Below are 27834 nucleotides of genomic sequence, written 5' to 3'. Positions count from 1 at the left end.
GTAGTGCAAGCACCCCCAAACCCAGCCCTCCAGATGTTTTGGGACAATTCCCATCATCCCTGACCACTGGTCCTGTTAGCTAGGGATGATGGGAGTTGTAGTCCCAAAACGTCTGGAGGGCTGAGTTTGGGGGTGCCTGGTGTAGTGGTTAGAGTGCCGGACTGTGACCTGGGAGATCATGGTTCAAATCCCCACTGAGTCATGAAGCTCACTGAGTGACCTTGGGCCAGTCACAGTCTCTCAACCTACCACACAGGGTGATTCCAGGGATTAACTGAGGATGGGGGTAAACCACGTATTCCTTGGAGAAATATGTGGGAAAGAAATGCAATACAGTACATTAACCTTTTCTGCTTACCTGCTTAAGAAAGCTGGAGGGGCCAGCCAGTTGGAGATGTTAGTCATGGCATCCAGAGATGTCCACCTGGTTGCAGTTGGACACGCACCTGTCGCAAAACGCGCCTGGTGCCTGCCTAATTTCTAACACGGGTTCAGTGGTGTTCTTGTATTCATTTACAAAGCGATGAACAACTTACCGGTAAGTGCTGAGTGCTTAAGCTCTGTCCCTGATAATCATCTGATGGAATGTCACTGGAATGTCTGTCCCCCCCCCCCCCGAGGTGGGGAGGCTCATTTGACAACATGGAACTGTGCCTTTAAGTGTCACCGCCCAGTCCTGTGGAATATTCTGCCAACAGAGAGTCAGCCTTCTGTTTCAGTTTCTGTGCCTGCTGAAAACTTTTCTATTCCTTCAGGCTTATGCAGGCAGTTAAGAATACATCTTTCCACAACAGTTAGCTCATTCCTTTAAAAAAAAACCCCACAAAAAACTTTCTTTATATGGATTTATGTGCAGTTGTTGTGAACTGCTTTGATCTTTTCTATATGAATTAGCGGTGTGCAAATACTTTTATGAATAAAGAAGACAGTAAGCTAAGAAAGTCAGCTTCTAGTCAAGCTTCTGTCTTGCTGACTGGCACAATGCACTTCCCTTGTGCAAGCCCAGCTTCCAGCGAACGGGAGTTGCATCAGAATGCAGGCATCCTCTGGCACTGTGCCTCTTCCCTTCAAAGCAGCTAGCATGGGAGACGCTTTCTTGTGGCTTGCATCCAGGCACACCTCTTGCATCTCTTTTCTGGAGGCACCCATCCTGGCCCCATTGGTGCAGCAGGGTGGGGTGCAGCAGTGGAAAGGATCTCCCTGGACACACAGCAGAATCCAGCCCTGCTAAGCACCCATCCATTTGCCCCACATGTGCCTCTGCGGGCTGGAGCCAAGGAGGCAGGGCAGGGACTGCCTGCTCTTGCAGCTGTGGCTTTGTGAACCCCATACTTAAAGCTCTCTGAGGCTCCCTTCAGTGATGGGGTCCGCTGGCTCTTCCGCCCTGTAATTGGTGACCAGGCGGAGAGAAAAATGCAGCCTGCAATCCTTCTGTGTAAAGAAGTTTAGCTGCCTTCCCTACTTGTGTATTGTGGAGTCCATGAGACTGGCTGCCACCACTGACGGCGGTAAAAAATAAATAAATATCCTGATATCCCTTCCTCCCCACATTCTCATCCCCTAATTACAGAAGGATGCAATTGGGTGGGTCATTGTTGAGCCCAGTTGTCTTCCCTGCTCCTGATATCCTGCACCAAAATCCTATCTGATGCCTGCCAGGGCTTTCCTGGTGCCACGTAGACAAGATCATGTGTTGGGGCATCCTCCAAGTTAACTAATGCAGAGTCGGGACCAACTCCAATGCCTCCAGTGACTGATATGGATTAGGATCCGAACCCATCAAGCATAAGCATGCCTGGGAAAAGCAGCAATGCCCCTTGGTCTTAGAACATAGACCATGCCAAGATGACATTACAACATCTTCTTGGCAGTGTTTTTTTTTGTTGGAACTGCCCTTGGGAAAGAAAGGATTCAAATCCCTTTTCCCTGAATGCTGTGGTTGCGATGAATATTGGGTACACACCCCTGCGCCAACCTTTTTTTTTTAATGGTGTAGTTCTAAGGGCCCCTCCCAACACCCTTTTTTATTGTGTGTTTATGATTATTTGCGCTCATTATGGTTTTGGGATGGCTATATGCAACCTCGCTTTCAATGCTGTTTGCGCCTGCATAATTTTCAGGTAGCGCATGCTGCTTTGTTTCCAGTCATGGCATGTTCTGTAACTTCTTGCTAAAACCCTCTGACTTTTATATTAGCAAAGTTCTGGTTTGTGTGGTCCCAGTAAGCCATATAGTTCAGCTCACCATATTGTGCAAACTAGACCAGAGTAATCCAACAACAACCATGGCATATTTTCATTTACAGGCTTTAGTTAAGGCACCAGGCTGGGTTTTCATATAAAGCTAAATCAAGGTTTATTAACTTAGATTTATTTAAATGCAGCAGGGCTTATATTTGGCACTGTTTAAATTGGGTGCCGATTGCAAACTCCCACTTTCATCAGTGATTAACTCCAGTTGGGAGCTCCCAAGCGGCACTCATAACAGCGGGGCTTCCATTGCGTGCCAGGTTTTTAAGCTGCTGAATTGCAAAGCCACACTTGCAAAAGAACAATCAGGAAACACACTCAGAAATTCCTGTTGTTCCTTTGCAACTGCGGCTTTACTTGCCCCACACCTGATGGCATTTTTTGCCTGAATGGCAAGCCTTCTTTAATGTGAATCACCAAGATAACATTTTTTGTCATTGGGAAATATGTAAATACCGCACATAAAATAAATAAAATGCATTTGCCAGCTTAGGAAATTTAGCAAGTGTTGCTGTCATCCACACGCTTTCAAGATCCACGTCTCCAAACAGCCCGATTTGTCTCCTTTGATTCTCACCAGCCCCAGCTGTCAGCATTGCTTTTTGAAGAATCCTAAAGAGAGAGTAGTTTTCTGCTTTGAAAACTCTTTGCTTCCTCCAGTAGCTTCCCAGGTGCTTTTACTGTACTCTGCAGAGCTAGTGTGCTTTGGTGTTGCTCATTCTGTATCTCTCCTCGCACCCTGCCGAAAAGGGGTGGGGGGTGGGGCTTGATCGAAGCATGCTCAGCCTTTTGTGGGTAAACATTCAGAGGAAGAGGGTTTCCCAATTCAGGCATACTGCATCCACCACCTGTTGCAGGGCACCTGCTGTTGCTTTTCAAGTAATATGCAGAATTATGCTCAGTTGCATTCCATTAAAGTATCAAAATTCAATTTGCTGCCGTCTGTTTTGCAGTCTGTTCTGCCGTTGGTGGCAGAAGCTGCTGAACGTTTACATAGTTGGAGCTAGGGTTGCCAGATGCTGGGTACAAAAAACTTGTGGGGAGTGCTGTGGTCACATCCTGTTTGTGAGCTTCTGAAGGCCTGGAAACAGACCCCTTGACTAGATAGATGCTGATCAGATCCTGTAGGCATTTCTTAAACCTGACCACCTGTATACAAGGCGGATCTCTAGCATGAGAGGTAATAGGATGCCAACATACCACCACTCAGGAAATTGCCTCCCGTTATTGCCGAATTATGGCCACAAAGGTTGCGTGGGGGTGAAAGTGCCTATTTTAAGCGTCTAATCTTTATTTCAGAAGCAGTCTGATGGAGAACCGGCAGCCTCCCGACTGCAGTGGTTTAACTGAGTGCCACTAAATTTGGAGTCTTGAATGTTCTCTGGCTTCACCACACAAGTGTCGATCTGATTATCTGGCCTGGAACATGTCATCGGGAGAACCTGAGAGTGGTCATAAGAACACAAGAAGAGGAGCCTGGCTGCTGGGTCAGGCCAAAGCTCTACCTGATCCAGAGCCATCAGTAATGCATGACCATTTGATAGGGGGGCTTTGAGCAGCAGCGATCCTTGCGTGCGGGCAGGAATGTTACGAAAGGTCTACGAAATGTTGGAAGGTGTGTTATGTGGAACCCACTGCTGGGATCTCGTGTGGTGACTTGGTTCACACCCACCCACACCGTGCATTTCAAGCACATGCCTTCCCGCAAAGAATGCTGGGAGTTGTAGTTTAAGGGAATTTCAGCTCTGTAGGTTCCCAGGATACTTTGGGGGAGCCTTGTGCTTCAAACGTGGATGTGACTGTGTGTTTCTATACATAACAGTGTCTGTGTGTGTTTAGATTGCTTTGGGGCTCAGGCTTAGTAAAAAGAAAAACGTGGGGGGGGGGGTTGCGGAAAGCAGTTGATTCAATTAGCCACGCGTTCTTGAGTTACTTGACAGCCTTATGTAATTTTTGTCATAACAGCAATTTTCAAAGCAAAGCCGTCCCTGATGCCAAATGTATCTCTGCCCTGCCACAACCTTTTTTTATGTTATCCATCACCTCCTGCTCACCCCCACCCCACCCCACCCCAATCACTCATGGTTCCCATGACTTAACTACATCAAGCAATTCCATCCTTCTCCCTCCTGCCTCACTCCCCCCCCCCCCCCGCTTCGGGCCTTTCCCATCTTGCTCATTTGGCCTTGGTTTGACACGTGTGTGTGTGTGTGTGTACAGAATAACTGAGCATCTTTCCTTCCCCAGCCCCCCACCCTGTCCCGCAGTAAACTGGAAAGAATCACGGGTGTGGAATAAAAACTGAAAGAAGGGAGATCTTGTGACCAATTTGAAAGCACTCCCAGCTTCAAGAGTCCTGCAGGCTACCCAGAGTTACATCTTTCCATTAGCAGATGCCATCGTGCATGGACAGAAAGTGCAGGACCCCCCCCCCCAACCCTTTAAAACCGAGCTGCCGGTGATGGAAGGGAACCTTGCACCCAGAACCTGTCCACACTTGTGGAAATATACTTTTTAACTGAATGCAGTTTGGTGGAAAAATAGCTGGAGGAGATTGCTCAACTTTTGCATCTCTTTTTCTAAGTGTGTGTGTGTGTGTGTGGTCAGACTGGAAGAACTCGGCTCTCTGCCTCTGGCCTTTTAAAGTCAATAGAAAGTAACTCTACATTGCTTTGCCCGGAGTCTTGCTGGAACTTGGATGCTAAATTGGCATTTGCACTGAGACTGTGTCCATCTTACTCCCATTTCCTGCACACTGACTGCGTTTCCAGTGCTTGGTGGGTTTTTAATGCATGATCACAGGACATATGTATCCTGTAGTTCTTCGTTACAGAAAACTATTGTTTGATGTGATGCTTCTCAAACAAGCTTCAATCTGATTGGAGTCCTTAAGCCTTGGGATCCTTAAGCCAGTTCCTATCCTCTCTAGCCAAGATGTAAACACCTTTGCATAGGGTAGAGATATCCCCTCCCATGCTCCCTGTGTGCTAACACAAACAGCAATGAATATGACACTATGAAGCCCTGCTGATGTGAACAGCTAGGAGGGGAAAGAGCTGGGAAATGCATTCACTGGCGTCTTTAAGGCGGTAATGTGAACACACCCTGAGATGGGGATTAGAGTCATCTGTGAACACACCAGAGATTAGAAAATGTGCAACTACTTCCTTTTTAAATGTAGTAGTTATTTAATCTTTTTGAGAGCATGCTTCTAGTCCTCATGTTCACACAAAAAACAGCATGGATAGTCTACAGCAAAAGAGTAAGATAAAAAAGTGGACTTACATCAGACTACCTTTGGCCAGAGGATATAATAATCTTAGTAATTCAACATGGGCCCCAGGCATTTACTGTCCCCCCCCTTAAAAATAAGTAATTAATCCGCTACTTCATGCAAACCAGTTTTGTCTGCTGGATTTCTCTACTCATCCCTTCTGCACTGTGAAGCTTCTAATGATACCAAGCCCATTCCTGCCTGCATTCGGCAAGCCCCAATATACCCTTCTTCTAGTATAAACAGCAAATACAGTGGTACCTTGGTTTACAAACTTAATCTGTTCTGGAATCCGTTCTTAAACTGAAACCATTCTTAAACTGATGCGTGCATTCCCTAATGAGGCCTATTGCCGCCGGTGCCCTTCCACTGTTTGGATTCTGTTCTTAGACCGAGTTAACGTTCGCAAACCGGGGCACTACTTCCAGTTTTGTAGAGTTCGTAAACCGAATAGTTTGTATACACGGCTGTTCTTAAACCGAGGTACCACTGTACTGTTATTGCTTAATTCTAGATTAGAGCCTTTAGCCCTACTTATGCAGTGCTTTCCCACAATTTTGTGAAAGTGAAATTAGAAGTTCGACGTAAGCATATAGTGCTAGATTATACTGCAATGCTGTTCCCCATGGCCAAGATCCCTTCTATAATATTACTCATAAGCAAGTTCCATTCAGCAAAATGTCCTTTCTAATGTTAATTAAAAGTTTCCTGTATTCAGTTTTTATTTGATGTTGTTATTGTTTCATGTTGAGCATGGCAATAAGATTAGTGACAGATTTATTTCCCCTTAAATGTTGCCTCAAAATTGCCCACCCCATGTCAGTTTCTTTTTCTGCAAGGGGAGAAAGCTTTAATTCTACTTTTTATAGTTAAATCGTCCCCCTTCCTTGGGAAGAGAAATGGACTCTGGGAGGCTGTATTAAAAAGGCTATTCATGGCAGGCAATTAATAGGACATTCACCACTAGTTTTACTGCCACACTGAATGCAAAGCAATAAATTACCCGAGACTGCAAACAGGAAGTGTTTAATTAAAGCTATAGTAGCCATTTAGAGTCATCATCACTTGTCTGCACAAAACAAAATTGTGCAGCAGCTGTATTTTACTACCCCAAAATTGCCACAAATCTGGCCTGAGGGGAGACCACAACAGAACACCACAAACAGGCTGACAGTGACATTAACTGGGAACTCCGTAAAAAGTGAGTAAACAAAGGGTGGCAATTCTAGGAGGAAGGATTAGCTCAGAAGCATACGAGAGAGACATTGCATATACCTTTGTAAAACAAGAAAATCCTTAATAATAAAAAAGAAGCAATCTGCCTTCCTCCCTCCTCTCCAAAACCCACTGTTTTTGCAATCTGAATAGGTTGTGCTATGGTAGCTAAGTGATGACGTTTCCACCTCCAGCTGCATAATTGGGGCAAGATGCAGAATTTAAGGCAAGTGCTTTATTGGCCAGGTGCACCAACAGTGTCTGCTATGATCAGTTTTTGGAACCTTGTACCAAAGTCACATGCTGTGTTTCTGAAAATGGTATTTACTTACAAAGAATATTCCTGTTTGAGCTTGCAGACTGACTCTACTATAGTCTTGCCATTAATGTGTCCTCATGCAGCCTGGGTTACAGCAGGTGCCAAAGAAGGAAGGAGATGGGCGCATCTCTGTGTTTGTCTCTCTCTGTGTGTACATGTTCCGTCTTTGCCAGTGTTCTAGCTATATGAACAAAGAACAGGATATTGGTGAATCTGGAGCTGGAGGTTCTTACAAGAGCCTACAGTTACAGACAGTGGTGTAGGTACGGACCTACTAAACTGTCTTATAACGAGTTGGGCGTTTGTTCATCTGTGCTGACTGGCGGCGAGTCTCCAGAATTTCAGGAAAGAATCCCTCCCAGCCTTCTCTGGAGATGTTGGGGATTGAACCTGGGACTTTCTGCATGGAAAGCATGTGCTCTGCCACTGAGCTATGGCCCTTCCCCAGAGTAGGGCAGAGATGGGATAAAGCACAGCCACTTATTTCACAGCAAGAACAATGATGTCATCTCCTAGGGCACTATTTGCCAATCCTCTGAATGCCAAATATTGGGGCTGGGGTGGGGACATAGCCAAAGAAACACATCAGAATAAAATTAAGGAAGGGTTGTGATTCGCTGATAGAGCATCTGTCAGTGCTTGCTTGCTCACTTCCCCCCCCCCAGAAACTCACCCGTTTGAGTGGTGAGGACAGCAAAAAGTGGGGGTGGGGACTGGAAAGCTCAGCATAGTAGTGGGTACATTTAGCTAATTTGCACTTCTGAAACAACATGCAAACTGAAACACCGCTGTCCTTCAAAACTCCCTGATTTTTCTGTGCAGTTCCGTTGCCAAATAAAGTGTACAAAAATGCATATACTGAGGTAAAGTACCGTATGCACAAAATACGTATATTCTTGGAAATAGGATACAGTAATGGGGAAATTGCTTTGCGAAAATTGTATATTGGAGGAAATTGCAAACAAATATTTGGAGAAATTCACATTAGAATGCTGGTGAATTTTCTTTGGGACTTAAAAATAATAATCCCAAACTCAAGTAGAAGAGTGGAGAACTGAACTCTTAAGATTTAAAATGAGAAACAAAAATGGACAGATGTGGCCCCTGGAGCGTTAGCTGATGGGATATGTGGCCCTCAGGCCAAAAAAAAGTCCACTACGCATGACATAGAGACGATACCAATGGCTGGACTCCATAAAATTTCCTTCCTAAAATTAGCAGCTTGGAAAAGAAAGGCTGTTGCACAGTGGCAGAAGGCCATCAGAGAAGGGCCAAGTCCATCCTCCCTCGACAGAGACGTGGCTGCAGAAACAGCTGTCTTCAGCAGACCCCGCCAAATGTCATTCAGAAGTTTCCGGGAAGAGTCATGGTGGGCTTTCTTTTTGCAGTCCTGCTTCTTTTCCCCACTTCTTCAGGCAGCAGTGATGTTTCCCCAAGACCTGCCCCCCAAATCACCTGGATACTCTGCAGCAGCTGTGGCATGGGCCTTAATTAACATGGATTGGAAGAACGGCTTTGTTAGTCAAAACATTAATTATGATAGCGCAGGAAAGCCCACACCACCACCCCTGTTTGGCATTCCTGGGTGGCATGATTAAACTGATTTGGCTGTGGAAGAGGAGCAGAATGAAAAGGAAACTTGTTAATGCTGTTTAGAATAAACTTGCAGCGCTGTTTGGAATCGATTTCGCAAATGCTCTGGGGTCTGGTTGTCTCCAGATCTCCTTGCCAACCGCCATCCCTTCCATACTTGCCACTCGGTTGTTCTCCTCCGCCGGTCCTCCCCCCCACCCCCCATTTCCACCTCCCTCTCTCTTTACTTTCTGTCTGCTGAGGTCCCTTTGTCTCGTGCATGGAAATGCACCATCCATCATTACCCAACAGAGCGATTCTGTTGACTGTGCAACTTGTAGCTGCTAATTACACAATGCAGAGATGGTTAAAGGTTTAAAGGAATGGCGGGGGGGGGGGATTGGGGATAGCAGAAAATATACAGCATTTTCTGTTGCCTGCATGTCTCTTGGTGGGGCAAGAGTTCAGAGGCACAGCTCAAGCTTCGTGAGCAGACTGTCCCTGGTTCAATCCTGGGCACCTCGAGTCTTAAGAAAGGAACAGTGGGCAGGTGATGAGCAAGACCAGGAGGCAGACCCAGTCGGGGGGGGGGGGTCATATGGGCCACTTGGCCCGGGCCTCCGATTCCAAAGGGGGCCTCGGTCAGCATATTCACAATTGCTCACCATTATTTAAATGTAAATACTTAAAATAATCCTTTTCCCTATGTATTTTTAAAAAGCACTATTGTATATCTATATTTTCCATTTTGTCTTTATATGCAGATATGGTTCAAGCCTTGAAATAAAATTGTTTGTCAGCATAACTTTTGTGAAAATTATTTATATACTTACTTATTTATAAGACTTTGTAGATCCCCAGGGTAAAAAAAGGGGGGGGCACATTATCTACCTGGCCCGGGCCTCTGCCTGGCTCTGCAAGGGCCTGCCAGGAGGGCACCATCAGGGAGTCCACTCAGCTCTGCTCCTAAGACACGCTACATCTTCTTCATGCAGGGCATGAAGCTGTTGTGGAGTTGGCCCCCACAGTGATGGCAACCAACCTATATGACTCTAAAAGAGGATCAGAAAAAATGCATGGAGTGTCGGAGGTGTTACGTGGCTGGGGCAACTCTGTCAGATAAGCGGGGTGCAAATAAAAAAAATCGTTATAAAAATTGTTATGTCTCTGAATATCAGTTGCTGGGTATCTCAAGGGGGTCTGTGGTTTCAGATCAGGTTTTTGGGCTAGGTGGGCCTTTAGCCTGATTCAGTAGATTCTCTTCCTGTGCTCTTAAGCTCTTGACTTTCTTGCCCCCCCCCACCTTATATAGTTGCTTTTAACTGCTTGTCTTTTGTTTCTATCTTAAGTTTTGTGAGTTATAATTACTTTGATCCTTTTCCTCTTTTTAAGTCTTATGTGCTTTATTTTATTAGCATGTTTTTATCTTACGCTGGTCTGTAACCGTAATAAAGTTTGGTGATGGTACCTCTCTGAGGCCCGAGGACTGAGAAAGCACCTTCTAGTGAAGGCTGCGCTATAGTGGGCTTCAGGGGACTGACAGAATGAGGCTCCCTAAGGTGTTTCCATGTGACGCTTTGCTACTGCTCCTAATAATAATAATAATAATAATAAATTATTTATACACCACCCATCTGGCTGGGTTTCCCCAGCCACTGCGGGCGGCTTCCAACAAAATATTAAAATACAATAGTCTGTCAAACATTAAAAGCCTCCCTAAACAGGGCTGCCTTCAGATGTCTTCTTAAAGTCTGGTAGTTGTTTTTCTCTTTGACATCTGGTGGAAGGGCGTTCCACAGGGCAGGTGCCACTACCGAGAAGGCCCTCTGCCTGGTTCCCTGTAACTTGACTTCTTGCAGCGAGGGAGCCGCCACAACGCCCTTGGCACAGGATCTCAGTGTCCGGGCAGAATGATGGGGGTGGAGACGCTCCTTTAGGTATACTGGACTGAGGCCATTTAGGGCTTTAAAGGTCAGCACCAACACTTTGAATTGTGCTCAGAAACGTACTGGGAGCCAATGTAGGTCTTTCAAGACTGGTGTTATGTGGTCTTGGCGATGGCTCCCAGGCAGCAATGTACATGAGAATTCTACAGAATTCTGGAAATGTAAAGACAGCACCCAAAGAGCCTACGAAGGCAGTGTTAGAAACTCAGCTATCTAAGCTAGGCACCAAATGGCACTTTAAACCTGGGTTATGGTGGCCACAGTGGAATGTCTATTCTCCAGGGGGTTGTGCTAGATGACCCTCGGGGTCCCTTCCAACGCTACAATTCTGCGATTCTATCATCTCAACTACATTGCTTGCCTATAGCTTGCACTTGTCCTAATATGCAAGAAGGAGAAACACACATAGTGGAAATGGAAATGGTATTAACTATGGACTAAGGCAGAGGTTTTTAAACTGGCTTGATGGGGATGTCCGTCACCAGCCTGGCACCCAGAAATCTCCACATAGTTGCAATTGAACCCGTGTCAGTAGTAAAATGCGCCTGGCACCAAGGGAATTTCTAACACCGACTAAGGGCCAAATGACAGGGCTGATACCAAAGTACAGTGGTACCTCTGGTTACGAACTTAATTTGTTCCAGAGTTCTGTTCTCAACCTGAAACCGTTCTTAACCTGAGGTACCACTTTAGCTAATGGGGCCTCCCACTGCTGCCGCACCGCTGGCACACAATTTCTGAGGTAAAGTGCTTAACCTGAGGTACTACTTCCAGGTTAGCGGAGTTTGTAACCCGAGGTGTTTGTAACCCAAGGTACCACTGTATGTGGCCTGTTGAGATATAAAGCTGGGTGTGGGTGTGTTTCAGTTTTATACATGTAATAATTTGGGGGGGGGGAGTTCAACACATCCCCCCCCTTACCTTGCTGGGTTGCTTTCATTCGTTTTCTCCCACCCCAGTTGCCTGTACTGCAGGGATAAAAAGTGTATGAATTCTGTTACATGCACTTGGGATGTATATCACTTCAGAATAAGGACTGAAGATTGAAGTTATAGGCTTCACTGAAACATGCATTTTGTGTTGGGGTCCAAAGAAGCAAAGGGAAGTGATGTCCTACAGAAGGTGTTCTGGGACAGAGTTCTAGGCATAAGGGGAAGTATAGGAGAATGGGCAGAGTTGCTTGCAGGAAGTGAGGCTAGTTGAGTTGCAGGGATGAACCTCAGAAGAGCCTGGCTGCTGAATCAGACCAGAGGCCCATCTAGCTCAACATCCTGTCCTCACATTGGCCAATCAGATGTCCCTATGTGCAGTGTTTCTCAAACTTGGGTCCCCAGCTGTTGTTGGACTACAACTCCCACCATCCCTAGTTAGCAGGGCCGGTGGTCAGGGATGATGTGAGCTGTAGTCCCAACAACAGCTGGGGACCCACATTTGAGAAACACTGCCCCCATGGGAAGCCCACAAGCATGACCCGAGTGCAACAGCAAGTCTTTCCACTCGCTCAAGGAGAAGGGATGCCTTCAGACTGAAGAGCAGAGAGGATATATGTGAGGATAGGACAACCTCTTGCCTTAAAGGAGGATTCTCTGCAGGCAGCCGCTGCAGGCTGTTTACAGCCAGAGTGATGATGGAGGGTTGTGACACAGAGATGCAAGGGACAAAGGTGACTCAGATCAGGAATTCCTGCAAGCTGAGAAGCATGCTTAGCAAATTATCCTTGCTATGAAGCTGTGCAAGAAGAAAGCAGAAAACAGCAGCATAACAACTTAGTCACTGGTGAGTCCAGGTTGGGGGAATGCTCATTCCAAGAGCTCAGCATGGCAAATGACTTCTAGATATGAAAATAACTATCCAAAGCTAGGAGTTTGTATTAACTGCTGTTCTTTTCTTTTCTTTTAACGGTCCATCTGGGCCTTCCAGATGTTTTGGGCTATGAGCCCCAGCCAGCACAGCTGGAGGACCCTAGGTTGGAGAAGGCTGCTTTATTTTGCAATTTCCCTTAAGCTTTTTACATGACCTCCCACGGATGTCAAGAATTGCTCCTGACATGGTGTTTCGTGTAGCTTTGAGGGGGCTTCGATCTGATGGAGGAGCTTCTCTTGAGTCAGAACACTTGCAAACCCCCACTTTTCCCGTTCAAAAATAATGGCTTGATGCAGGATATTTGGTTTCCACTTGTTGCTCACCCCAGACCTTTTTGTTGCCACTGTGACCCCTCCCTTCCCCGGGACTTTTATCTCCCTTGAATCTTGACCTAGCTGGCTGGCCTCACCCCACCCTCTCCCCTGCCTCTTCTTCATGCTTTCCATCCTGCAGGAGTCTGCAAGGAGCCTTCTTCAGCACAAGGCGGGGCGAGCATTTATAGCCTTCTTTTGTGGCCTCCGCCAGGTCTCACGCTGGACATTCTTGCTACATTACTTAATTGTTGTCTGCGAAGGACTCTGTTGCTACGAGGGAACTGTGTGTGTGTGTGTGTGTTGGGGATGGCGGTGAATTATGTAACTGGAAGCAGGAGTGGATTGTTGACTCTTCCTGGTCCAGATCATGGGCTGGGCCAAGGCACCTGGGGGCGGAGGGTGGGCGTGAGTTTCTCCCCCTACATGAACCAGTTAATAGAAAGTGTAAAATATTTGTAGAAGCTGAGATAGGAGGCAATATTATCCTCAAATTTTTTGGCAAGAAACTATCCTGCTCCCCCACTTTTCAGTGCTTTCTTTTGCACATGCACACACACACCCTGGAAAAATTCCTGAGGGTGCCCGTGCTCCAGGCAGGGTGGGTGGGTAGAAGAATGGGGGCCCACAGATCCTTTGAAGTCCTCCATCTCTATTTAACAATTAGAGGAGGGAAGCTTGGAAACAGCCGCCTCAGGAAAACTTACAGAAGCAAAAAGTGAACTGCACTTGGTGTCAGGAGATGGTTTTGTGTTTTGTGTTTGGCCTGCTGTGCAGATGTTAGAGGCACAAGGACCCTATCGGGTGAGGGGGAACGACAACCACCCTAAAGGTGGCAACTTTACGTAGGGCCCATAAAATGATACTTTGCTGCTTCGTCTGAGTATGCCAGTTTCCGGGCCTGAGGGGAAAGGGGTCTTTGTGCCCTGCTGGCGCTGTGCCCAGCTGCAATTGCTGTTTACTTTGAATGAGCTGTGCCTGGCACCCCTGCCTCAAGCTGTGAGGGGAGGGAGGGATTGCCTGCCTAACTCTGGAGAGCTTGCCTGAGAAGTATTCGGAGGGGGTCTCCTCATAAGCCTTCTTGCCTCCTTCTGTCTTACAGCCCCGGAAGGGACCCTCCCGGAAGCAACCCCGCTCCCCCTCAGTGAACGGACTAGCCATTCGCCTGCCACAGCGCCCCTCATGAGGGAGACAGAATCACACCCAAGTGACCAGCCTCTCCCTCCCCTCACACCAGAAGCCGCCCCTCTGCCGCCTGCTGCCACTCCCACAGGGGCAACGCCGCCTGCTCAAAATGGTCCCCCGGGTGTCAAGACTGCCGTGGTGCCCCCTGTGGAAGTGAAACCTTCCCTTCAGACTAACCAGGCTGGCCCACTGCCTGCCACGACGCTCCTGGCTGCAGAGGCCCTGCCCCCTAAGAATGGCCGCCCCCCGCCGATAGGTGCCCAGGCATCGCCTCCCACAGAAGAACATCACCAGGAAAGCACCCAGCAACCAGCACCCAAGAGTGAACAGCCTTCCCCTGCCCAGGGGCCTTCCAGACCCCGGACCAAACAAGGTATGTTTGGGGCATGTCAGAGGGTGGGGGCAGAACTCGAAGCTGATCAGAAATTTGCCGGGTGAGAATCTTTGTCACCACGTAATTTTCCTGAACTGTTTTATTTATTGTGGAAAGACAGAGGATAAGTTTGCAGCTTCTCTGCTTGAAACACACCCACACACCCATAAAGCACACACATTGGGGTTTGTCATTATGATGGGTGGAGTCTGAAGAAATAGAGAACCTCTGGCCTGTGGGCTTCATTAGGAATCCTAGGCCTCCCCCATTTGGAGTCTAGTATCCCATGGGCCACAGGCTCCCCATCTCTGTCCCATGTGAGTGTTGTTTTTATTCTTTATTTAAAATGCTTTCATTTCACCCTTCAGTACAAAATTTTCTGGACAGCTTGCGCTAAAAATTACAGCAGTATAATAAAACAATTTTTAAACACCTGTGATAAGAAATATAATAAGGCAACAGGAGAAAGGATTCCCTCTCATAATGCTAAAACTTGTGGACATCTGAGGATTGTTGGAAGATTCAAGTCAGAAAAAAGAAAGTACTTTTTCACGTAGCACCTAGTTAAATTATGGAACTCACTGCTACAAGGGGGAAGTGGTGGCCACCAAAATGGTTGGCTTTAAAAGAGGAATGAATAAATTCAGTGGCTACTAGCCAGGATGGTTATGCTCTGCCTTCATGGTCGGTGGAAGTAATGCTTCTGAATACCAGTTGCTGTAAACCACCGGATGGGAGAGGGCTCTTGTGCTCAAGTCCTGCTTGCAGGCTTGCCTCGGGCATCTGGTTGGCTGCTGTGGGAGCAGGATGCTGGGCTAGATGGGCCCTTGGCCTGATCCAGCAGGCTCTTATTCTTTTATGTCCTTAGTAAACCGGAGAAAGAGGAAAGTGTCATATTTAGCAGCAGGCCACCACAAGTTCTGTGCAGGCGTGTGAGCTGGCTGGGAGAGGAGAGGCAGGTTGCTCCATTTCTGCCCTAGCTATGGAGGAAGGAAAATCTCTTCTTCCGTAAATCTCTTTTTGTGCAACCAGCCTGGAAATGTAGCAGGCTAGAAGAGCAGGGGATGGATTCCTCTGTCTCTCCTCCTCCTCCATCTCCTCCTCCTCCTCCTCCTCCTCCTCCATCTCCATTTGACTTGGTAGAAGGCAACATTTCATTCTGGCCTGCTCAGAGATGAGTAGCTTACGTTTCCATGCTGCCCAGGGAGAAGAGGGCCTCCACTCCCCTGAGTCCATCATGGAAATAGCTAGTACAAACATTTGCAAGCTAGTAGTTTTTTTCCTTATTTATGTGCCTGGCTTGATAACCTCCTCCTCCTCCTCCTCCTCCTCCTCCTGCTGCTGCTGCTGCTCCTCCATGGGGTATATCACCACAAGGCATCTAGAGTTGGCTCCCTGAATTGGTGCTAGAGAAGGACGCATGGTGGCTGGCAAAGTCACAGTACCATCTGCAGCAGTTCTCTTGCTTCTTTTCAGATTTTTGGTCCTACTTGGAGCCTTAGTCCTCCCTGTTCATATTATTTGCTGTGTGATTTTGCTCTTCCTTACTTGTCTTCCTCCTCCCCCCCACCCTGCTGTTTTACTTCTCTAAAAATATAAACATTGATAGTTTGTTTTTGTTTCTCCTTTGTTTAATAATAATAATAGTAATAGTAATAATACTGCCAGTGATGCCACTGGTGTGACCCCCTTCAGATCCAAGTGGGACACAGTAGTCTAGAAAGACTGGTGCAGAAATGAAGAGGATTTGATCAACGTCAGGGTTGCAGGGGGTGGGGTGGACTTGCACATGACTTTTCTAACTAGCCATACCTCTTCCTCCTCTTCCCCAGATACCCAGAAGGCGCAAGCCAGGCACAAACTCGCTCGAGAGCGACGGGAAGAACGAGCCAAACATCTAGGTAAGAAGCAAGCTTGTGTTTGTGGGGCAGAGGAAGCTTCAGGCCCTCTCCAGGCAACGAAGCATGCAGATCTGCTGGGATCCTTGCCCAGGACTCTTTGGTCCATCTATCTATTGCACACTGACTGACAGTGGTCTCCAAGGTCTCATACAGGTGAGTGAGAAGGCAGATGAAGAAGGGATCAATCTCTCTGTCCCTCCTCTACCAGTCAACTTAGTTTCTATGATGGCCATGGAGGAAAGCCGCTTCTTCCACAGCTGGCACACAAAGTAGACTGCCAAAAGGGGCACAGATTGCTTGGTGCTTCCTCTGGCAGTCAGTCCACCTGATAGACACCAGAGTAGGTTTTTTTTTTTTTTTTTGCCTGCTAAAAAAAATTCCTTGCTGTCCTTGGAAGAGGGGATTTTGTTTCCTCTTCCGCCAGTACAGAAGCGCAGGCAGCTAATTTGTCAGCAGGCTGGTACAAACATATGATAATGCGGAAAAAGAATTGCCAGATAAGTAAATTTTCACAGAATAGATAGCTTTCTCTCCACCCTTTCCTGTGGATTTAGTTAGGTGAATTAAAACCATAACATGCGTTTACTTACATGCAATTTGCCTAATCAGTTGTGTTCCCCACCTCCCATCATGTAAGCAGCAGAGCAAGCAGAAGCTTCTTAACCCTGACCAGTAACCTCTTACACCTTCCCAGCCCCGCCCTATACCCATTCCCCCATATTTGTAGCTGACCTTTTGCAGCACAGTATGCAGGCTCCCTGTGCAATTTAGAGTCCTGATCCTCCACGACTCTAAATCACCCAGAGAGCACCTCCGAATGAACAAGGCAGGCTCCCTATGGCAGACATTCAGCTCCCGACACGTGAATGTCTGCAGGAGCAGCAACAGGAACATGCAGTAGTGGGGTGAGGGTGTTGATCTTTATCCCTGCACCCTCCCGCAACAGTAATTCTGCGTGTGCGGAGTCTGGGAGAACACGACTTTTTCACGGCTCTTGTATTTTGAGAAAATTCATCTCTCACGTGTACCGAATTGTGAGTGGGAGAGAAATCATTGCACTCCTTCCTTCCTTCCTTTCTTCCTTCGTTCCATTGGGCCAGCAAGTCTAGACAAACACACAAACTTCAGCCAGTTATGCACCCCCCCCCCTTCTGCCCCCGTCATGTGCATCTGTGAGATGTGTTGTAGGTAATGTCTTGGCAAAGAAGATTCCTTTCCCATGCAGTAGACCTCTAGTCATTAATTTTGCTGGGTGCTGCTCTCTGTTCTGCGGCCTCTCTCCTGCTTTCCCTCTGCACCGCACTGCCCACACCATCACTCCCCCTCCTGATACTTTTGCCGCTCCAGTCTAAATCACTTTCCACCCTCATTCCCCCATTGTTTGGCCTGAATGTGTTTTTCAGGCCAGCTTCCCATTCCCTTTGTTGACTGCATTGCCCCCTCCCTCCCTCTCTGCTAGTATCCTGATCCACTTTGTTGTTTAGGGTCTTCCCCCCTCCCCCTCCCCCCAGCTTGCTGTCACCAGCTGTGGGCTTCATTCCTGAAGCTAGGGGTTCAGTTACTGCAACACACTCCTTGTTTGAGTGAATTCCTGCAGGATCTTCCCTCGTTCCTTCCAACTCTCCTGCCAACCCAGCTTTCCATTGCAGATGGGTCCCATTTTTATTTAGTTAAAATATTTGTGCCCTGCCTTTCAAAGTTTGCTTCAAGGCAGCTCGTAAGCATTTGAAAGCATTGTGCATGCAAAATGCATAAAAACAATTAAACCATAACCTTAAGTCAAAGTCAGTTTGTTTATATACCACGTCCCACAAAATACAACTGTTCTCTAAAGCTGTTTGCATTTTTAAAGCAGTCTAAATGCTGCAGAGTAATAATTGCATAATAAAAAGTTGAATTATCACTACAATAACGTAACAACATAACACTAAACAAATCAACAATTAACTCTTTATTTAACATCCATCAAAATTAAAGTGAGCATAAAGTTCACCAGCTGATAAAGTAAAAATATCCAATAACTTCATGTCCAGAAGTAGCGCCAAAGCATTGTTGTGACCCCATGGACCAGAGCATGCCAGGCACTCCTGTCTTCCACTGCCTCCCGCAGTTTGATCGAGAACACTGTCCAACCATCTCATCCTCTGTCGTTCCCTTCTCCTTGCGCCCTCAATCTTTCCCAACATCAGGGTCTTTTCTTGGGAGTCTTCTCTTCTCATGAGGTGGCCAAAGTATTGGAGCCTCAGCTTCAGGATCTGTCCTTGCAGTGAGCACTCAGGGCTGATTTCCTTCAGAATGGATAGGTTTGATCTTCTTGCAGTCCATGGGACTCTCAAGAGTTTCCCCCAGCACCATAATTCAAAAGCATCAATTCTTTAGCAATGAGCAACTCCTCCCCTTCATCGGTTATGCCTCAACCCCAAAGACCAGAAACCCCTCTCAATGGTTCTTCTGGAAACAGCTGCCTTATGAAGGCTCCCAGTGCTGCAGGATGGAACAAGGCAGACGGAAGCAGCCATCTATCCCCTCACCTAACTTTAAAAGTGCAGACATTTTCCTTGTTTACACTACAACCTCTTCAAATCTCCTCCCACCTTCTTACTCCCCCCCCCCCCAAAATAAATAAAATCCCTAATGAAAAGACAGGGCTAGTTATCACAAGCATCAGATGAGGTAGTCGGCCTCTTTCTGGACTGTTCCCAGGCCTGGCATCAGCACAGAAGCAAATGCCAGGGTCCTATTGTAGCTAGTGCCAGCTCCCTCTTTCTAATGTTTATTATTATTTTTTAATGGTCCAGCACTGCAAAGTGATGCACTGGGGAGAGTTGTAACCACTGGTCCCCTCCTTAGCCCCAGCGACTCAGGGCCTTGCCCCCTGAGGTGCAGGACGAGGGTGGGATCCAGAGGCGCTGGGGATGAGGAAGATGATGGTGGCAGTAATGGAATGCAGTTAAAGGGGAAGGGCCACAGCCCAATGGCAGAGCATCTGCTTTGAATGGAGAAGGCCCTAGGCTCAAGGGCTGGCATCTCCAGGTAGGGTTGGAAAGCCCTGTCTGAGAGCCTCTGCCGTCACATTGAACTAAATGGGCCAATACCTTGACTCAGTACAGTGGTACCTCGGTTTAAGAACAATCCTGTTTACGAGCGATTCGGTTTACGAACTCCGCAAAACCAGAAGTTGTGTTCCGGTTTGCAAACTTTACCTCGGTCTATGAACGGAAGCTGAACGGTGGAAGGGCACCGGCGGCAGGAGGCCTTATTTGGGAAAGCACGCCTTGGTTTAAGAACAGATTTGGTTTAAGAACGGACTTCAGGAACAGATTAAGTTCATAAACCGAGGTACCACTGCATAAGGCATCTTAATTGTTTGGTGAAGGGCCATAACTCTTGGAGAACATCTGCATTGTGTGCAGAAAGTCCCAAGTTTGGTCTCCAGGCAGAGACTAGTCTAACCTTCCCACTTATACACTACCTAAAATGCTTGGGTTTGTGTGTAAGCATGAAGGCCCAGCATCTGACATCCTAGTGCTCATCAGAGCCCATCAGAGCTAACATATGCCTGCTGGCTGGATCTGCAACCTGCTATCTAAATTTCACACAACACTCGGCCATTATTAGAGTTCAGTGATTATTTCCAGCCAGGCTAATGGGGGGGCGGGCATGGCCTGTGGGGAGAGGATGTGGCTGGGGAAGAGGTGTGGCCTGGGTAAAGTCCCAACTGTCAGGCAAAAGGAGGCCTCGAGGGTGTGGCATTTGGCCCACCTCTGCCTTGGGGCTGATGGGAGTTGCAGTGCAAAACACCCAGAGGGAGCCAGGTTGGCAAGAACTGTTTTGTTGTATTCTGTCTCAGAATTTCCATCCCTCCACATCCAGCCTGCTATACCTTCCCTAGGTGGCGAGCTAAAAGCGATAATAATACACATTCATTAAAACAGTTTCTAAAAGCTGAACAAGAGGCCATATCGTTTTAGACAAATATATGGAGGAGAAGGTCTGTTAGTGGCTATTGGGCATGATGGCTAAGTGGGGCCTCCAGCTGCAGAGGCAGCCTACCTCTGAATACCAGGTGCTATGGGGCAAATGGTGGGGAAGGCTGTTGCCTTCATGCTGGGTTTGCAAGATTCCTGGAAGGATCTGGCTATAAGCAGGAAGGCGGCAGAGTGTTTGTTTCAGATATATATTCAAATTGCAAGACTTCCACAAAATGCTCTCCTTCTCTCTGCCTAAGGGACTTGTTGGATGAAATGAAAACCACACCGTTTCCTTGCAATGTAATATGTCCCAGGAGTGAGGAAGTGTGTGTGTGTGTGTGTGTGTGTGTGTGTGTGTGTGTGTGTGTGCAGGGCTGTCTATGCACTACATTGCTTTATCTCATCTGTCTGCTTTCCTGCCTCTTTATTCCTTGGTCTTCGCCCCAGTAGCTGCCAAGCGGGCCCTGTGGCTGGAGAAGGAGGAGAAGGCTCGGGTGCTGCGGGAAAAGCAACTGGAGGAGCGGAGGCGGCGACTGGAGGAGCAGCGGGTTCGTGCCGAGAAGCGACGAGCTGTGCTGGAGGAACGCCAGCGTCAAAAGCTGGAGAAGAACAAGGTGGGCTTGGGGTGGCTTGGGAGCAGGAAGGGAGGCAGGCAGAGGGGAGGAGAGCCGGTGACAAGGCACATGAAGAGTAAAGCTGCGGATTGCAGTGCAAATGCCAGGCAGCAGGAAATGGAATTGCATAGGAGAAGGGTAGCTATTAACCTGTGGTGCTCTGCAAATGCATATTGGACAACAGCTCCCTTCAAAAAATAATAATACAAAACCAATAGTATGATATTAATAATACAGAGAAACAGTGTTTTCCAAGTAATAAAATCCAGCTGCATTAAGCAGCAAAATATCTCTAAATCTATTCTCCAGAGATCTGAATTAATTATTTTGACACCTCCAGAGCCTTTTAGTGGTTTGTGGTTTAAAGAGAGACTTTTCATTTGGGGGCGGGGGGAGCACGTTGCTTATGAAATACCGTACCTTTTCCAAAAAGGTAAACCAGGCAACTTCATATCCACCTAGAGATCTTGGGGAAGGGTTTTTGTCTCCTCCTTTGTTATTCACTCCATCCAAACCCTCACCTCCAAGGCTCTGGAATGTCAGGTGAAGGTTTCGTGTCTCTCACAGAACATAGAAAGCTGCCTAATCTTGAGTCAGGCCATTGGTCCATCTCACTCAGTATTGCCTACACTGACTGGCAGAGGCTTTCCCAGGATTCAGATGCCAGTCAGATGCTATGGAGATGCTAGGGATTGAACCAGGGGCCTTCTGCACACAACAGCAGCCCCTGCCTCATAGATGACACAAGGCTTGTTTTTACAGGATAGGCCTTAGACAGTCAAAGCAATGGTCCACCTAGCTTAGTACTGTCTATGCTGGCTGGCAGCAGCTCTCTAGGGATTCAGACAGAGGTTCTGTCCTTCCTGACTCATCCCCTTTCCCTTCTTCATCAGGAGCGTTATGAAGCTGCCATCCAGCGCTCAACAAAGAAAACCTGGGCTGAAATCCGGCAGCACCGGTGGTCATGGGCTGGTGCCCTTCACCAGGGTTCCCCTGCTCACAAGGATGGTGAGTGGAGACACCTGGCACGTGTGCATTTTTGTGTGGGCACAGACATGCATCCACTGGGGCTGGGGAGCCAATAAATAAGCGCATGTAGGCTGACCAGAGTGAGCTTGATAGGATCACTAATGGTAGCATGGGGGGAGTGGGGCCCAGTGCTTTTGCACGTGCATGCGCTTGACCAAGAAGGGGCCTTTGCATGCTGATTTGTAATTAGATTGATTGCAAACCAGCCCTTTTTGCATGGGGGCGGCTGGCCTTTTCTTTGCAGCTTGCTGTTCAGTAGGGCCACTGGCCAGTGGATGCTCTGGCGTGGTAACTATGGGGTTGGATGCGCTGGTGTGGTGACTCCCCTTCCTTGCCTCCGTGCTATTCAGAACCTCCCACATCTGTTTCCTCACTTGTTTGCATTTTCTGGACATCAGGTTTTTCTGGACAACGCGGGTCTTCTTGGGGCTGGGCAGTGAGGCACGTGATGCTGTTGGCACTGGCAGCACAAGCTTAGGTGCAAGGCTTTTTTTGTAATTGAGTGCACAAACATATAAGGGCTCAGTATCTGCAGGGGAATTTTCCATCCCAAGAAGCTAAGATTTGTGATCGAAGATAGTTTCGAGCCCTTATGGTTATGGAGAAGAGCTTGCAAGAGAGTATACAGTTTGCTATGCAGGCTTAGCAGGGCTCCCTACAGACAGCGGACAAGACAATAATCAAAGCTTGCCTGGTCACTTGTGGTGAGTAACTATTCCCTCCAGGCAATCAGACGGGGAAGCTTTGCTAAAATCAGTTTTTATTTTCTTCTGGGCCATGAGTGATTAGCATAGCTATATCTGGACAGGCAAGCAAGTGAAAATGTTTGTGAACTAGTAATGCTTTCCGGATTATTGCAGTGCTCAGTTTGGTTTTGAACTCTGAAGTCCTGAGTGGGCTGGGACTAAACCTCCTCCTCCTAATTAGCATTATAAGCACTTTAGAGTGTTCGAAGCACTTTACATGTATTACGGTTTTGGAATCCTTATAGCAGCCTTGTAAGGTAGGTCTGTTGGCCATGACAGCTGTTAAATGGAACCCCCATGATCAGGGGCAGTATACCTCTGAGTACCAGAGTCTGGAAGCAAACCTTAGGGGAGAGGGCTGTTGCTTTCATGCCTGCTTGTGGGCTTCTTGGAGACACCTGATTCGTCTCTGTGGGAAACAGGATGCTGGACTTGAATGACCTTTAGCCTGATCCAGTGGGGCTTGCTTTACTTTCTTATGTAGCTCAGTGTTACTGTCTTAGCTGGGAGAGAGGAAGTGGCTTGCCTAAAGTAAGCTCAGTGAGTGTATTGCAAGGGCAAAATTCAATCTGAGAACTTCCTAACAAACAACTCAGTCTCCTCTCCTCTCAAGAGAGATCTTCTTCCTATAGAAGCCCTCAGATCAGGAACTGGGGACCCTCCTCCAAAGTCCTATATTTTTACTTGGTTATAGGGCAATGGTTGTGGCCTCCTCTGTTTGGTTCCACCCCTAAGAATCTTTCTTTCATGAATGGAACCCCAAACAATGCAAACTTTTAAAAACAATTCCATATGCAACCATGTGCATGGGGTTGTTCTTAAATGTTTGCTTTCTTTTATATATAGAACTGTTTTTTAACTGATGTGATACATTTCTTGTTTTACAGTTGTTAACTGTGTGTGTGTGTGTGTGTGTTATAGTATATTTTATTGTTGTAACCCACTCTGTGACCTTCTGGTGAAGGTCGGGTAAGAAATCTCATAAATAAGTTCCCAAACGCTTCAGCTTTTCAGAAAGACCCAAACCATCTAATTAATTTCCACAGGCATTGGGGCTGGTTATGAGTCTCACTTGAGGTTTTATGTATATGTGGGTTAATGTAGTGTATTTACTTAATTGGCTTCTTTTGCTTTTTATAGTTTTGGTATCACGGAGTATGTTTCAAATTTTATTAGCTGTGTTCGGTTTTGAGGTAGGATAGGTCACTAGTCCAAATAAATAACTAAATACCTTTCTGAAATGATAGGTACTAGGGTTCATGCCTGCTGAGAAACTTGCCCTTCAACCTGGATGTTCTTACCCTTAGTCCTAGATGGACTGAGGTTGGTTGATGGGTGGTTACAATGGTGGCAGAAGGATGCTCTATGCATGTTTTAAGTACCTCTTTTAACATTATTTATTTGCTTGTTTGTGACTTTTGTGGCTGAGCAGGGGATCAGTACCCTGTCTCCCCTACTCCAAGACCACAACCCTTACAGCTCATGGTGACTGCCTAAGAGCTTGATCATCTGCATGTCTTTTCCAGTGGATTGTAATGACTTCTCATTGTGCCCTGGTTGTAATCTATACCTAGTGCTGTTTGGTTGTGTGACTCTGTACAGGACAGCTCTTCCTCCAGGGCAGGGGGCATACCGTCTCCAAATTGCAGTTTGTTATGACAAGTGAGACCTGCAACAAAATGTTGCGGCATATCCCCCCCTTCTGAGACAACCTTCCCACTTTAGGGTCCCACAGGCTGCTAGTTTGCAACTCCCATCCTTCCTTGCCATTGGCTGTGCTGGCTGGGGCTGGTATATTGTCCAAGAGGATCTGAAAATCGAAGGTTGGGGAACCTGATCTTAGAGGAATGCTTCCATCTAGAGCTCCAGCCAGTCTGAAATGTGAGCTTTGTTCTTACCGGGGAGGACTGCATTTTGCAAAAAGAGGACAAATCACATATTTTCCTTCCTCTGTTTTCCCCTGCTAGAGCTAGAAGGGTTTGAGTTAGCATCTTAGGGATTTTACAGCTCCAGGATACTCATTGTAAGCTGTTAAGGTAGGTGTGGGGAACCCTTGGTCCCCTAAATTTTGCTAAACTATAATTTCCATAATCCCTAGCCATGTGTGCTGGAGCTGAGGGGAGTTGTAGTTCAGCAGTATCTGGGGGGCCACAGGTTCTCCATCCCTGCTACCAGAGGAGTGAGAGGGGGAAACAAGTCATTGTGGAACTTTCTCTCATGGGGCTGCATCATAGTTCCTTCAAGCAAACTATGCAACAAACTTAATATTTTACTATCATGAGCTACAACCATCTCACATACATATATACCCAGATAAAAACTCTTTTACTTCCCACTATCTCCTATCAAATTGCTGAGGGCCTGTCCAAATGCCATAGAAATCTTTGTCTGTCAGAAATTTGCCTCGGGGGAAATTTCCTCCACAGTTTACCTCAGAAAATGCAACCAACTGGGGCACCTGCAGCTCCAGGGCTTTGCCATCTCTCTCTGTGGACTCTTAAAAAGGTACTAGATTTTAATAAAAGTTGTTGGACCTCAGTTAATCTTATCCATTAATTTCAGGTATAACTAACATTGCATCTGACCCTATATGTTTTGTGATCAGGCTTACATCAGTTCTGTCCTTCCCCAGAATCAATGAAAGGCCTACTGAGTGGCAGGTGACTTGGTTGCCATGGCAGGGAATATGGGCTGGTGGGCTTCTGATGGTGGTGGCAGGAGTGGAAGCCAGGCAAAAACTAACTATCATTATATATTGAACTATTATAACATCTTAATAGTTGGGGTACCAACAACTGCTAAATATTGAGAAAGAAGATCCAGCTATCTTTTGAGGTGTTTGGTTACCTATTCAGGCCCGAACCTCAGCATTGTTGCTTCAGAATGGAGATTCCTTCCTTGGAAAACCACAAATCTTGCCATTTTGATTTAAAGCGTCTTGATTGTTTTCAGCCCAGTTTGTTGTTTGGTGTCTGAGCCTGAAGAGGGACACACCTGTGGTTGGGCACAGCTATTTCCTGTACCACAGTCTGGCCTCCATCTTGTATTCCCTGTGATAATGGAAATGTTTCATAACAGTGTTCAGGGAGGCCAGGAACCTGGTATTTAAAATCTGCTACTAATGTCCCAGCCTATATGTACTAATCATGGCAGTTTGATGGGACCCAAAGTGCAGCAGGAACAGGCTATAAATCAGTGCCTGCACTTTCTGCTTTGGATGTAGAAGGAAAGGGTACTAGGCTCTTTATATCTTACCAAACAGGGCGTTTTTGTGTCACAAAACCCAGGATGTACTGTTTCCTGGAGCTGTATACTCTCAGACAGTGAATGTGCCAACCCTCCTTTTGTCAAGCTGAACTGTGCCTTGGCATGCCATTGAGCAAGGTGTGGTTGTGCTGTGGATCAGCACGTGATCAGGTGGTGCTGGTCTTTTACCCTTGCAGACATGACACAAGATGGTGCAAGCTGGCGAACCAAGCAGCACACTCCGAAACCCCTCCACCAAATGTCTACGTTCCTTTCCTGCTCCTTCCACTGCATGACCTTTTGCCCTCTGCCGCTGCATGCTAGCATGTCCGCCACTTCCCACCCCCACCGCCCTTAACACCCGTGTGTCTTTTCCCTCTCGTAGGTGCGGGCAGGTGCTCCCTCTCTGCCGTAAATCTCCCCAAACATGTGGATTCTATAATCAACAAGCGCCTCTCCAAATCTTCCGCCACTCTCTGGAACTCGCCCAGTAGAAGTAAGAGACCCCTTGGGGCACCCAGCAGTGCCAGGGTGAGGGAGGGCAAGGGGCGATACTGATTTAAAACCTGTATCCATTCCTATCCCATTGGCCAAGGGCTGGCGAACACGTTTAAAGCAATTTTTTTTTAAAGATATAGGTAGAGTTTGGGTAGCAATTCCACCTAAGCACAGAAGTACAGAATTTGGTATTCAGCAAATAATTCAGCATTGTAAGGACCTCAGCTTTAATCCTTTTTTTAAATGCAAGTTTCTAGTCCTCCTTTGTGAACATGGATCCTGAACGGCAGGGTATGCAATAGGGAAAGTAAACGGGTAGATCTGGGTGATAGGCACAGTGATATCAGAGCCCCTGTTGTGCCCACATATCTGCAGTACGTGTAGAAGGAGAGATTGTGGCTGAACATTAGGAGAAAGATGATGACAGTAATAAGAGCCATTTGACAATGGAACCAATGGTCTAGATAAAAATAGAGTTAGTGGGCTCTCCCTTGCTGGCGGTCTTCAAGCAGAGGTTGGACCAAGTCATGTGCCGGGAAGGCGCTCATTCTGGACTTCCTGCAATCAACTCTGATTCTGAGGAAACGAACCACTCCCCTTATGCCACTCCCCCAAATAATCATGGGAACTGTAGTTCGTTAAGGGTGCTGAGATTTGTTAGGATATCTGAATTCTTCTCAAGGAGCTACAGTTCCCAGAGTGGTTTAACAAACTATCGCTTTTCCCAGAGCTATTAGAGAAAATTCCTTAGTCCCAGGCTCCATTCAAGATGATGGGGCACAAGGCAGCCAGGTGCTGGATTTGGGCTTGGAGTGGTTCTGAGTAGGCAACATGCTCAGATCTACTTCTTCTGCAACATTACCTGTAGGTTGCACCTTTTAACCGGCAATATTAATGTGCTACTTTCACAGCCCAGCCCCTATGCTGCATTGCTAACACTGGTCTACTCTCCAAGGTTGTTCTAAACTGCTCTTACTCTTCACTTCAGCCTAACTTCAACCTGCAATATTAACACTGGACTACATTGTAAGGGCTATTATTTGAACACTTGCTTTTCAGCTGTATTCTTGCCATATTAGTCGCTCCTTTCCTATTTCCTATAGCTAATCCTAGGTTTGACACCAGATAAAATAACCAGCCCTGGTCCGAGTGATTCTTCCTTCCTGCCTGTCTGCCTTCCATTTTTTTAAAATAAAAAAAAAATAGATACAGATACCACCAAATATACCAAAATCATTGAAAACAAGTAAGTACTATAAAAGCGGCATTTAAAAGAAATGAGATATGAATAGCAGTATTCAGAATCAACCAATTGGTTAGATAATAGTAAATCAGTTTAAATCCTGACCTTTGAAAGGCAAGCAAGGATGGAGCCAGTTCATGGGGAGAGTGTTCCATAATCTAGGTGTTCCTACATCAGGGATGGAGACCCTGTGGCCCTCCAGGTGTAGGATGTCCAGCTATCATGGTTGGTGACCACACAAGCTAGGTCAGATTGGGGGGGGGGAGTGGTTGAAGATGG

At 46.8% G+C, this 27834-nt stretch overlaps 1 protein-coding gene across 8 annotated transcripts in view; it reads left to right on the top strand.

Annotated features, from left to right (window-relative positions):
• The window catches only part of MAP7D1 (MAP7 domain containing 1), a 57441-nt gene that overhangs the window by 15546 nt on the left and 14061 nt on the right, over positions 1-27834 (top strand). For 3 of the 8 annotated variants that reach the window (XM_033157694.1, XM_033157693.1, XM_033157691.1), the window contains exons 2-6: positions 13852-14307; positions 16140-16208; positions 20627-20793; positions 21687-21801; positions 26200-26310. In XM_033157694.1, the coding sequence (XP_033013585.1) occupies positions 13852-14307; positions 16140-16208; positions 20627-20793; positions 21687-21801; positions 26200-26310 (918 nt within the window). The remainder of the gene's footprint in view (positions 1-13851; positions 14308-16139; positions 16209-20626; positions 20794-21686; positions 21802-26199; positions 26311-27834) is intronic. The other 5 variants (XM_033157695.1, XM_033157692.1, XM_033157698.1 and 2 more) reach the window with 3 other exon arrangements.

Source organism: Lacerta agilis, chromosome 8 (assembly GCF_009819535.1).
Source record: "Lacerta agilis isolate rLacAgi1 chromosome 8, rLacAgi1.pri, whole genome shotgun sequence".
In the NCBI taxonomy this organism is placed as follows: Eukaryota; Metazoa; Chordata; class Lepidosauria; order Squamata; family Lacertidae; genus Lacerta; species Lacerta agilis.
Note: the sequence above shows the minus strand (reverse complement) of the source record. Positions and strands in the feature narration are given on the sequence as shown.